Source organism: Oryzias latipes, chromosome 3 (genome assembly GCF_053564925.1).
Source record: "Oryzias latipes strain Hd-rR chromosome 3, Olatipes_Hd-rR_3.1".
Lineage (NCBI taxonomy): Eukaryota > Metazoa > Chordata > Actinopteri > Beloniformes > Adrianichthyidae > Oryzias > Oryzias latipes.
In genome coordinates this window covers 13,916,877-13,929,446 of record NC_136239.1, presented here as the reverse complement: position 1 = coordinate 13,929,446, position 12,570 = coordinate 13,916,877, and the positions used below count along the sequence as shown (strand labels likewise).

Sequence of the window (12,570 nt, the reverse complement as noted above, 5' to 3'; positions counted from 1 at the left end):
TGGAGGCCAGAGTGTGGGGGTCAGCTCTGCACATGATGCAAAGAGACACTAATGCAGTGATGCATCACAAACCAAAAGTTGGACTGAATTATTGATGTCTGCATCTGAGCATGCAAAAGCCTTCAATACATTTTGAAGTTGGTTTACAGACCGTTCAGTCCTGATTGGTGGCAGACGAGATGCAAAGACAAACCACAGGCAGACCCACAAAGTGATGCATTCATTTCTTTTATTCATAAGATGGGATTATTTTTAACATCTTATGCACAGCAGATACAAAGACGAACATGTTCTAAACCACAAACTAAATTCCTCCATCAGTCGAATCCTGCTTTAGTTTTCAAAATGGTCCCCCAAAAAAACCAACCTTTACGTTTGTAGTCCAGTGTCACATTCTGAAAGATCGTTATACAGCAATCTCATTTTAGCAGAATGGCCCAAGCCACAATCAAGAATACTTACACCCCCCTCCCCCAGGTATCCACTTCCCCTTTAAACAAATTGCACTTTTCTTTAAAACTACTTCAACAGGATTACAGGATCAAAAATTAACACCGAAACACAAGAGACGTCTAAACATCCAACTTATTAGAGGTTCATTATTTAGTTGCACAAAAATGCATAAATATACATTATGCTACGGGGAAAAAAAACCTTGCTTTCCTTCGCTCAAAATAAGACATTGATACGATCATGAGCCTGGGGATTGTCTGAACATAGGGATGCATTTACAAGGTCCATGCGAGGTAAGCCATTTACACAACAGCCTAGCTTTCACAGAGGCAAGACCAAGGTACTACAAAAAAATATATATAAAGGAATTTGCTGTCTAGGCCAAAAGGCAACACAAACACTAAGAAAAAGAAAAAACAAAAAGGATACACAGAAACCTGCGCTCTAAATTCATGCCAAGAAAGACTAACATGCAATGACTTAACACTTCTACACCTCCCAGGAGAAGAGAAACCCATGGAGGAACTAGCTTTACTATGACGTCAATATTCCTCAGTTATGGTCCATGGCATCTGAGCTGATTTTGCATGAGGTTGTTTTGAAGTGCTAACATGTACCACAATAGTTGCCAAAGAGAAGTTCAGATTGTCGACAGCAAGATTGTTGTAATTCTCATCCCCCACCCCCCCCACCCCAAGTCATTTGGGGAAAGATATAAATACTGTTTATAACAACTGTTCATTAAATAAACCTGATTAAATTAATGACGAGCTTGGCAAACCTCACTTCAGCTGGACAAAGGTATGGTTTCCAGAAGCCTGTAGAGGATAAGAGAAAAAGAAGGAGTTAAAAGTGACTCAGTAATTGCACTCAAGAGGAGAAGGCTGGTGTCAGTTTTTAGAGTCCACATCAAATCTGTTACACCATTGTGTAAAAGATGTGATGCAAAAAATAAATAAAGGCAATAATCATGTTTGAAAGTGTCAACATTTGTTTTCTTCACTTTCTCAAGACTGAATTAAAAAGGTCAGTCCACAGTAACCTTCCCTCCCGACAGTCACACCACAGAGTTAAAGTCCTCACAGGTTCAAGGACATTTTCTCCCCAAACACTTTGTTTTTAATTTTTATGAATTGATTACTCCAAATAAGTCAATTAAATGCAAATATGCATACTAGCGAAGGACACCATTAAAGGCATTTACCACACCAAAGGTGATTTATAATGAATGGTCATTCAGACGGAGGTTTTCATTGAATGCACAGACTAATTTGAAAGGAGGCAACATGACCACGATTCTGGAAAAATGAAAATCAATCGTGTGAGAACAGTTTTGGGAAGGGGAGAACAATTACACATGTGTATTTGCATGCACATTTTGTATTAACAATAAGATGTTTGCCATTTATCAAAAATTAAGCCAAAACTTAGAAGCCAATGGGGTCTGACCCAAATTCTAACCACAGGTGTAACGCTTTTTAAAGAAACTAAAACCATGCATGAACATTTCTGCTTAATGTCAGAGTGCACGCTAGGCCTGCACAATAAATCACAAGTTTATCGTTATCGCAAAATCAAGTTATGCAATATGCATATCACAAAAGTTGGGGAAAATTGCAATAAATGGTAACCTTAAATGTGCTAAAACAATCTTATGGCAGCTTGGAGCATTTAAGAAATCAAATAAATTGCTTTATGCATTTGACAAACCCATTTTGTCTGTTACCAATCGGATGGAGCCCTGTTATTTATTTTGGAGCTCTTTTATGTTGCATGATTGCCTCCTAAGTAGATGAGGGTCATTTTGAGTATTTTTTAAGTTATGTCGACTCTTTTTAAACTGATACAGTGAAATGGAATTGCTTTGGTTGATTTGCCATTTGTTCATGCATATATATAGTTATATCGTCATCATATTGTTGATCATTATTATCGCATATCGCAAGTTTTCCTTATATTATTCAGCCCTAGTGCACACCATATTCCAAAAACAAGTAGTAATCTGAAAAAGTTACTATTCTTTTCAGAACCATTGGTCACAGATGGCATGATGGGACATTCTAGATATTGTGGTTTGACTCAAATTATATTTGACTGACTTTACAATGACAATGTAAGCCGTGCAGTTTTTTTTGCTGTGCCGAGTTTGCAGAAGAGCCAACATTACTGCTTTATTTTGTCATCTGACAGCTGATAAAAATTGAAACAAAAAATACTTCTACTACATTGATTGGAGAAAAATAGTCCATGAAGCAATATTCTAGATAAAAATATCCATATGCCACATGCCAGACAGACTTCATTACATAGTTTAACATGGGGAAGGAAAAAAAAAACAATCGGAATATTGGAGTGCACACAAATGTAATGACTGTAGCTCTAGGACACCCCACAGTGTGTAAAACCAAGGTTAAAAAAAAAAAAGACTCACAGCAATGCCCGACTGTATTACCATGTTTCTGGATGAATTCTGACTACATTTTCATTTTGGTTCAGAGAACATGAGTTTCTTTTTTGATTGTCGCCATTTTAATTTAACAGAAGAGGATTCACCGCAACTTTGTCAAAAGAAAAGGCATAAAGCCTTCAACTACAAAGTTAGGTCCTGACCTTTAGATGTTAAAACAGAAAAAGTCCACTGGCTTTCACTAAATTAGTGAGCAAAATATGGAAATGCACCTAAATCAAGTTAGAATCGATTATAATGTATTCAGTCCCAGCTTCAAATTGGTCAAATGGTAAAATAATTAAACTTCAACTTCATGTAGCTATGTGTCCAGTTGGAGGAATTGCACCAGCAAACAGCTATGATCCTAGAATTCAGCAGATGGATGAGCCAAACTAACATCCACCTACAAGCCCCCCCTATAAGCAGTGATAGTAATGTAACAATCATATTCCCAAACAAAAAAGCTTTGACGCCATTTCTTGCATCACAAATGTAAATGTCCCTAAAATTGTTAAACTTTCATCATTCACACTACACTGACAAAAGCTTTGCTCAAAGACTCCCCTCCTGAAGAAATTGCCACCACAACCAAACAGCTCGTGCATTTTGGCCAAATGTTTGATTAAAGAGTCAATATTTTAATGTCTGAGTGTAAAAACTGGATGTACCCAACTTAACTTGGTAAGGAACAGATCAACTACATTCTGTTACTTTAAACTCCTAACATCAAAGACTTACTCTCCCTCTGACATGACTACCTACACGCCAATTCACAGCAAGTCCTAAAGTCAGAATGTGACGACATCACATGCAAAGTTGTAACATGCGGCTGGCTTTTGAGCTGGGATGTTTGCAGAATTTCAAACGAGAATGAACACAAAATAACCCTACTTATATTTTGTATTTTACACAAAGTTGAAGTTCATTTTATTCCACAGAGCTCCACCATTAACTTTTGGCACCATGTGACATCTACCCAGGGCTTGAATTGTTTTGTACTAAATGGGCCAAATGATGCAGAGCAAAAAAAGAAACAATATACAAGTTTTCACTTTTATTTAAACTTTAAAATAAGTGTTTGACTCATCAATAAACATTTTAGATGTTTTTTTTTAACCAACCGTCAGTCCTGCACTTTGTTTCCTAAACACTCAGTAGTTTTACATTAGATTACTAAATTGTTCTCATTACATAATAGGTGAGCAGAGGGTTGAGGATCCAGAGGGGTTAAAGAAAAAGAAACAAACAAAACACTGACCAAAGGTTACTCACTAAATATCTAACAAAACTGCCGGGATTTCCATCCAGGCTGGGAAGTCTCAGAGGGAGAAGGGTACCAGCGCATCTAAAGAAACACAAACATAGCAATGTTCACCAGACCGAAACCAGGCTTCAGCTGAGCAAATTGAATGCATACGGTTTGATGGATGATGTTACTGGCAGGTTTAGAGGCTTGGCTCCTTTAAACCCTCAGCAAAGCCAACAGAGTGTGGGCCACATAGTTGCTCACTAAAGACAATCGTCCAAGTAATTAACGAGCATTAAAATGGAGTGGAAGTTTGACGGCTTGTGAATTTCCACAGGAGGAAAGCTTTGCTTCTCCAGAGTCCTGACATTCATCATTCCCTAAAGAAAATCAGTAAGTCGACAGGGTCATTTCAGAGTCAGATCTTTCAGCAGAACGTAATTAAATATTTGCCTCTTTCTACATCTACCCGCTCAGCTTCTGTTCCAGCAGGAAGGTGGACAGTTAGCTGGCACCTCCAGAGAAGACTATCGGCTCTGACAATTTCTTCAAGCAAATACCTCACATTCCACAGCCTCTTGTGTCAGGCAGGGCGGCCTGCGTGGCAACTGCCTGCTTTGCAGTGCATACTCCCCTGCAGTTTTATATTGCAAGAGGAAGTTGCTTGAATGAACTTTAAATGACCCAAGAGGAATATTTTCCATTGTTACTGAGAGCCCTCCCACCCACCGCCGCTACTCTTGTAGATATAGCTACACCACCCTATTGGGATCGCAGCTCACAAAGCAGAGACTGAGCAGCTGTTTCTGCCACTTCATATCAGAATATCAGCAGGACAATTACCTCCCAAAGATGCAGAAAACATGAACTTGCATCATTAACAATTCCCTTTGTTTGGATTTTAGAGATTGCTGTGGCAGAACTGAACAGTTTTATCTAAACCTTGACGTTTACTGAAAGGTTAATAGTTCTTCCTGGAGCTCAGCAGAACAGTTTTTACCTCTTTCAGGGCAAAGATGATCAAAGAAAGCAAAACCTAAGGTTCTAACCTGCTGTTTCTTCCCCGTATCTCTTCTGATATACCACCGTTTTAACAGCAAAGAAAAAAAAAAAAAAGAAATCCTCAAAGCTTTCTGTTCAACAACTTCAATATTCAATCGATTTAACAATTAGAGTAGTCTTGAAATTGAGCCATGGCCTCTGTACGTAAAGTCTACATTTCTGAAAATGTTTCACTCAACCAAGTAGCTTTACCGGTCAAAGATTAAATCCAGAAGCCATGCCTTAACTTCAATACATCACCTGAAAGAATGACAATCGTCATGTAGATGCTTAAGGTAGTGCCAGAGTCAATGCTAATCTGATAAGGATCAAATTAACCCTCTATCTGTAATCGACAATCACACCATTTCAAGTGACCGGGGCCATTTTCAGCCACACAAAGGTCTGCGCATCTAAAAGTGAAACCGTATTCATGCACACTTTCCCATTTATCTGTACACTTGAGATTTAAAAAACAAAAAAGACCAGAGAAACAGCGGTGGGTCCCTCACCTGGGCATGGAGGGCTGCGGCAGCGGCAGCAGCAGCTGGGTAGGTGAAGGCTGCGTGGGGAAGGCCTGGGGTCAGCTCTGTGGTGTACAGAGGGTAAGGGGTCCAGGCATCCGGGGATGCTGGAATCAGTGCTGCCCCCGTCAGATCATCTGGGGTAGAACAGTGTGAAAGGAAACAAGCCAACAGACCCACTTTTATACTGTAAAAGCTCTAGATCAAAACATTTTCATTGTGATTCTCATCATTTTAATGTTTTACAATTTCTTACTGTATACGTTAAAAAAAGAAAAACTATCTAGGTTTATTTCTGAATGGTTGACATGCAGTCTTGTCCCTGTGGTTTGATTTCAGTTAAAGACTCACTCCGATGACAAATTTTTGCTGTTTAACATGTTCTTGTGACATTTTTCTGATTGAAATTTCTATGGCAAATTAAGCTTAAGATTGTATTTCTGAGCATTTCTTTAAATTGTTGAGAATCAGGAGAAGACAAAAAACAACTGAGTTTACAAAAAAAAAGAAAGAAAAAAGGTTGTTGTGACGTCTGTTTTCCTCATCTGAGGTGGGAACTGGCTCAAAACTATACGGCTGGATGGCTCTAATATTACTTGCCATTTTTAATTGCACAGCTACTGTGAGGTTGGGGTTGTGAGGGGCTGTAAGCTGGCGGGAGAGTAAACAGATGGATGACGGGTAGTGGTGATGGGCTTACTCCACACCAACAGCTCCGCCTACAACTGAGGCGAATTTCTAATGAACTTCTGTCCCTCTTCAGAAACTGTTTCCTAGAAGACAAGTTTTTGGATTTTGTTTAAATTAGAAAACTACTGGGAACATTTGAAATTTATGAAAAAAATGATCGGAGTGAGACTTTAAACACTTCATCCCTAAACTGCAAAACTTTCCAGAACAGCCTTCATTTCACAGTCAAAATTGAAAAACAAAACAATCTTCCATCTAAATTAAAGTCACTTATTTGAAGTAGAAACAATTTGGGGGGAAAAAAACAAAATAGAAACTTGTTGATGTGCCAAACACCAAAGTGAGAGTTAAGCGGCTTGTTTTAACTCTGGAAAATTTATCGCTCCATTATTGGCTCTTTTAAAGCTTAAAACTGTTTGGCTCCAGACTCCTTTGCCACACCACACTAATAAATTAAACTAAAGTCTGGTCTAAAAGTAGCTCCGCATTTAACAAAAACAATAAAATCAAATCTGTCTAAACCTCATGAATCCGGCAGATGTAAATAAAACTGAACTAAACCCTGCAGGTCAAAAAGGAGCTGTAGAGAATTTCAGTGACGCATGCATGAGGGGATAAGTTAGTTCCTGGTTTGTCACAAACACCGCCCGCCGTCTCAGTCTTTATGTTTCAGTGTAGGGCAGCAAGGCTCATTAAGCACCGGCATTGCGAGGTGAGAGTGGATGAGCGGCTGGAGTGCTGCAGTTGTACAACTTACATGGGTCCCGTGCAATGAAGTGTGGTCCTAGAGCGGGGTGGATATTTGTGGGATTCGGTGTGGCCATCAGCTTACTCTTTGCCATCTTGGTGTTGGCTTTAGCAAACTCTAAGCGCAGGGTCTGGGGGCTTTCGGGGTCAAAACGGATACCCTGCGGGGAGAGATTGAGGCAGGATTGTTTTAAGGATGGAGAGCTGAGCTTGAGGAGCTCATGCTCAGTCTCACATGGCCCTCCTTCTTGAGGCAGTGCTTCAACGGGATCCTTCAGGCTTCCCTTTAGCGCGGCACAGATGGGGTGTGGAAACAAAAGGGGGAAAAAAAACAAAAAACCTTCACCCCACCTGTTGCCCTCACTGAAGCTGGGTAGACTGAAGGAAACCTGGAACAAATGTCAGCAAGCCTGCATCTCTTCTCATGCAAAAATGAAAAGCAGAGGCGACTGGAGAAGTCCAGCCTCAGCATGAACCAGAAGGAGATGAGGAAGAGGGCCGATGAAGAGAGATAATCTTTTCTTTTTGGTGGTTTTACCCTGCGTGTGTTCTTGTGCCCTAAGCATTGTGCCCACATGCAGGTGAGTCATATTTTGGTGTATATGTGTGTGTGCGACTGCTGGTGTGTCTAAGAGGTGATGCTCATAAGGAAGGCTATAGGCTATAAGAGAGAAGTGTTAGATACTGCCAACGTGGGCTACTGGGTGAGAAAATAAAAACACTACTGAAGATGTGTTCAAATGACACTACACATGTGGCTATAGAACAAGAATTACAGTTAAGCAGTGATTTGCAAAATAAGGAAAGCTATAATCAGACTAAGAAGGATGTGTATCAAGGTCAAAGTAAACTACCGTAAGGCTATGGGTTTCTGGCCTCTTTCCAAAAATGTCCCTGCCATTGAATTGTAAGAGAAAATCGGTTTGACTCAGAAATCTTAATGGAAAGAAGTTTCTTTTAAATGAAATCCCAACTTGCTGCTTTATGTCAAAACATTAGAACAAATCCAGTATCAGTTAGAAGGGGGAGAACGCTGAGATAAAGTCGATGCTTACATTCAGTGCATTTTTTGCAGCTTCAGCTCCAGAGCGACTGTCAAAGGTTACAAACCCGACAGGCTGCAAGACAAAATACAGCATCCATTGTGAAAGATTATGAATCCATTTAAAGTGAACGGAAACAAATGTGAAAAGTACGGTGGCCTTGAGGTGCAAATTCACACCAAAAACACAAAACAAAGATCACGACAAAAAAAAAAAAAAAGCTAACAGCATGTCTTAAAAACAAACCATATAAATGACCATATATACATTGATACATTTTGGAAAGCTTATGTCTGAAAGTCAAAATGAAGTGTTAATTAGACCGTAAAAGTAACTATAGGACATCGCTGAATGGATGACGATGTTTGTCCATCATTTCAACCGAAAGTCATTTGGCATTAAGCGATAATATACTACGTATTAATAACACTTGTAAAAGTATCAACTTAATCATCCAATCATTGATGGCCCATAGTACCTACCTTTTCTGGTTTCTTCAAGCATTTCGTTTAACACTTCACTTTGATTTCTGAAAATTACGACCGTTTTTCAAAAACTCAATTTTTTCTTCAATTCTTTATTGTTTTGGTTTCTGGAATTTGTTTTTTGAAATCCTTTTTTTGCTTTTTTAAAAATTGTTGTGATTTGCACTTCAAAGGGTCACACACACAAATCCATATCTGAAATAGGAAAAATATCCTTCGTCCAAAAAAAAAAAAAAAAAAAAAGTTTAAAAAAAAATTAAAGGGGAAAGAAATTTTGGGAAAAGAGATTTTGGGAAAGCGATGAAGACACCTTACCTGTTTTGACGTTAATTTAATCAGTGAACCTTCATAACCCTGAGGGAACAAAGATACCCAATTATCTACCCAGAAATCACATGCAGGCAGTCAAGCACAAACGAGACATCTTAATGTTTACTTTTAGAAGCAGATCAGCAAGGCTTTGTGTCAAAGTGTCCAACTTTGAGAGTTACAATAAGAAACATGATTTCTATGAAGCAACTTTTGAAAGTTAAATCTCCTGACAAAGTTACACGCAAGGTTATGTGGAGCCTGATAAGTTAGGAACACGTTCTAAGATTTACTACTTTTTTTGTGTCCATTTTGAGATAAAGCACGACTGCAGACAAAGGCCCCAGTTTCAGGCATGCCTTTTAAAAACACCTCAGAAGAGCCATGAAAAACAGCCCCAGAGAAATGAAATGAGGGATCTTTCCTAATCCTGATTTACAGTCGAGGAAAACAAAACAACCCTCTGCCCCTGTTGTAAATCCTTGGCATCAGCTCAAACTGGATTTAGCTGAATTTGTTTAGAGTAGGACATCAAATGATAAAATGCAACAATTTATCATAAAATCCTTCAATAATAATGTTAAAAGCTCATTTAGCTTTCAGATAGGTTTCACCTGCAAGACATCAGCTGCTTTAATACCCAAGTTTCTCCAAATTCAAATGTTGGAAGAAAAAAAAAAAAAAAAATCAAATATCTTTATGAAGGGGGAGCTGGGTCACAGGATTGGTTGGCCAACAGCGAGAGCTACTCATTTACACATTCCACAAGACCATCCATGTGCGAGGGATACCACTTCCAATTTAGTTAGTTAGGACAAAGGTGGGAGGGATGTTTGTGGACAGGGAGGCCATGCAAGGAGCGGAGGGAAAAAAGCGATTGATGGAACAAAGATGTGGCCTCATTTCCATATGCTAATATGTGAACTTTCATTAATCACAAATTAAAATGTCCACAAAATAAAGCAAAGCATTGAGGACTGAACAAAGCCCAACATCTCATTGCTCAAGTAAAATGTCCTTTGGTTAAATATTTTTAAAATAACTTGTAATTTTAAAAAAAGCAAACATTTAAAAATTTAATTTACAAAGATCTCATTTTGATATTCAATGATTTATTTAATACAGAAAAAGTTGCAATAACTTGCCTTAAAAGGTCTGAATAGGAGGTAAAGTTCCCGAGGTTTGATGTCAACTGGAAGACCACTGACAAACAGGGTTCGTACCTGCAAAGAAAACAAGCTGCAATTCATCCAGTGACATTTGTCTGAGCTGCAGGTATGAAACACCACGCAGCAGATTCAGCTATAAGAAACATGATATTTATCCAAGTTATAGCATACATGTATTACAGGAGCAAGAGTCAAAGGCAGCTCAAAATTTGGGAAAGGTTAATTAAAATCCTGCAAATGTAATACTTTTTGGGTAAAAAACCAAAAGGATATATATAGATCTATATAGATTTACTGTATATATTTTAAAAATATTTAGCTGTGTTTTTCTTCAACCTTGAAGGTTTATTTATAACTTACAAAATAACATGGCACATACATACCTGTGTGTAGAAGCATATCATTTTTAACTTCAATATTTTCTTACCTCCACAACTGTCGTGTTAATATACATGGTTTTTTTGCATCGACAGTGACCGCTTCCAGTCTCATTTTAAATGCGGACAGAACAATAACGGCACATCTCAACCTAAATGCATTGAAAATGTGTCAAAGAAATCAAAACCATAAAGAAAAGGGTAAAGACTTGTCAGTCCACATCTCTTAAGCAGGGTTTGTCTTCTTGTGTGGCTGGAATATAAACAGCGTTGCGAGTCCCATTAGTTCTCAGCTGGTGGGGAGGCTGTCAGTACAATGGAGCTGCCAGATGAACAGCAATGTACAACGGTGCACGGCATGACACCATTTCCTTCCTCTGACCCGTCACCCCAACACTGCTGGCCCTCCAGCATTTTTCAGGTGCTGCACAGCAGCAGCTCCTAGCTTTTTGCAAGTGGCATGCAAAAAACAAACAAGATAAAAAAAACCACTCCCAATCAGCTGAGATGATCCCTCCAGACCTGTCAGACAAAAACTTGAGCTTAAACCTAAAGAAGTGCAGACATTAAGGTAATAAAGCCCCATCATAATTTAAGCTTTATAGTCACTTTAGATTAAGCTTAACTGGCATTCAGCATCTTTTCTTTAACCCACCTGTCTTGAGTTTTAGAGTGCTGCCTCAACTTTAAGAACTAATGAACACAAATGAGGCAAAGAAAAGTCAAGTGGCCGGACAAGTTAATGTCACAAGACAATGGGAACAAAGGCAGACCAACAAAAGGGCCAGAGCTTCCCTCCCTGCCCCTCCATGAGGAGTCATTAAAAGGAAACTGACCACACAGGCAGGAGAAGCGCTGAAAGCTTCACGCACACATTTTGGATGATGGATTTTTTTTTCATATATTATGTAGCCTGTTATTTTTTTTTAACTAAAGCATGGAGCAAAAACGTAAGGCAATAACAAATGTTGACTTGAACAAAAGCTTGTTTTATATGTAATAAAAAACGTTTGGGTGTAAAATTAAAAGCTGCCGCCATTACTGCGCTTCTTGAAAGGCCTGTTGGGAGGAGAGTGAGGTGAAATATGACAAGCAAAAAAAGATAAAAGAAATCCCAAGTGCAAAACTATAACTTAAGTTCTGTTGGGGAGAAAATTGGAATAAAGCGGCACTTCACAGGACTCAGAGGGAAGTGTCAGAATTTTTCCATACGCATCCCCTAAAAAGTTTTTTTCTGCATTTAAGAAAACCAAATCAGGGTTCTGAGAGTCTAACTCAAGAGGACGAAGTCGACAGAAACTCACCTCCTCCTCGATGGAAACGTTGTTGTTCGGCTCTGCGTCAGCTTTCAGACTCATGTCGACCGTCGCTTCGGCTGCCGCTGCTGCGCAAAGGATCAGGTTTTTCCTGGTCGAGTGATATTTCCCCAAAGTGCGTCTGAAGCTGCAGTGAAAGTCCTGGTGGCGTTTGAACTTGAGGAGAGATGTGTCGATGTGAGGAGGACGTGCGGTATCCGAGGAAAGGCTGGTACAGGTTTTACGAGAGAGAATCATTCATAAAAAAGGAGGAGAAAGGAGGAAAAGAAATGCAGACGCGCGCGCTAAACTAGAAAGGTGACAAGGTGGACGTGTGCTCCGTGCGTGCGGGTGAGAGACGGGGGGAAAAGAAGTGCGCGTAAAAACCGAGAAGCCTCTGCGCTCACATCAATGCCCTCAGCTGCGGGACTGTGCGGAGAAGGAATAAGTAAACTTTTCCTTCATTGGAGCGCGTCTCCCTCTCTCCTCCCTCCCGTGATTGCCCTCCCCACCCCCGTGCTCACCCTCCTCCTCCTCCCGCTGCTTTTCAATTAGGTCATCAATTATGATGGAGTCTGCTGTGAGCCGTAATCAAGCCGCAGATCCGCCTCAGCTGCTGCGCAAAGGCCTGCTCTCCTCCTCCGCTCCTTTTCATGGGACCCACACACATCTTTGCTGAGGTAACAGTTTCATCCTGTCACCCCAGTTTCCTGATGAAAAAAATAGACATTTTCACTACAAA

General features: G+C 39.6%; 1 protein-coding gene across 4 annotated transcripts; it reads right to left on the bottom strand.

The window, feature by feature from the left end:
• Positions 1-212: 212 nt before the first annotated feature.
• rbpms2a (RNA binding protein, mRNA processing factor 2a) lies at positions 213-12,367 on the bottom strand. 4 transcript variants are annotated; one of them, XM_078944211.1, is made up of 9 exons: positions 11,838-12,247; positions 10,133-10,210; positions 8,994-9,032; positions 8,206-8,268; positions 8,005-8,044; positions 7,161-7,311; positions 5,702-5,850; positions 4,175-4,247; positions 213-1,271 (listed from the first exon to the last, which is right to left on the bottom strand). In XM_078944211.1, coding segments are annotated over exons 4-8 (408 nt in total). In that variant the 5' UTR covers positions 8,208-8,268; positions 8,994-9,032; positions 10,133-10,210; positions 11,838-12,247; the 3' UTR covers positions 213-1,271; positions 4,175-4,181. The 4 variants fall into 4 exon arrangements, with proteins under 4 accessions (XP_078800337.1, XP_004066912.1, XP_078800336.1 ...); XM_004066864.5 differs by lacking the exon at positions 8,005-8,044 and having other exon boundaries at positions 11,838-12,367; XM_078944210.1 differs by lacking the exon at positions 8,005-8,044 and having other exon boundaries at positions 4,161-4,247; positions 11,838-12,346.
• Positions 12,368-12,570: the final 203 nt, after the last annotated feature.

Bases quoted from the DNA above. Each gene is read 5' to 3' on its own strand.
- rbpms2a (XM_004066864.5), bottom strand. From the start codon at position 12,086: ATGATTCTCTCTCGTAAAACCTGTACCAGCCTTTCCTCGGATACCGCA. The intron at 9,033-10,132 runs GCAAGTTATTGC...TTGTTCCCTCAG, and splicing joins TCCTATTCAGACCTTTTAAG to GGTTATGAAGGTTCACTGAT. The intron at 7,312-8,205 runs GTAAGCATCGAC...CTCTCCCCGCAG, and splicing joins CTGCAAAAAATGCACTGAAT to GGTATCCGTTTTGACCCCGA.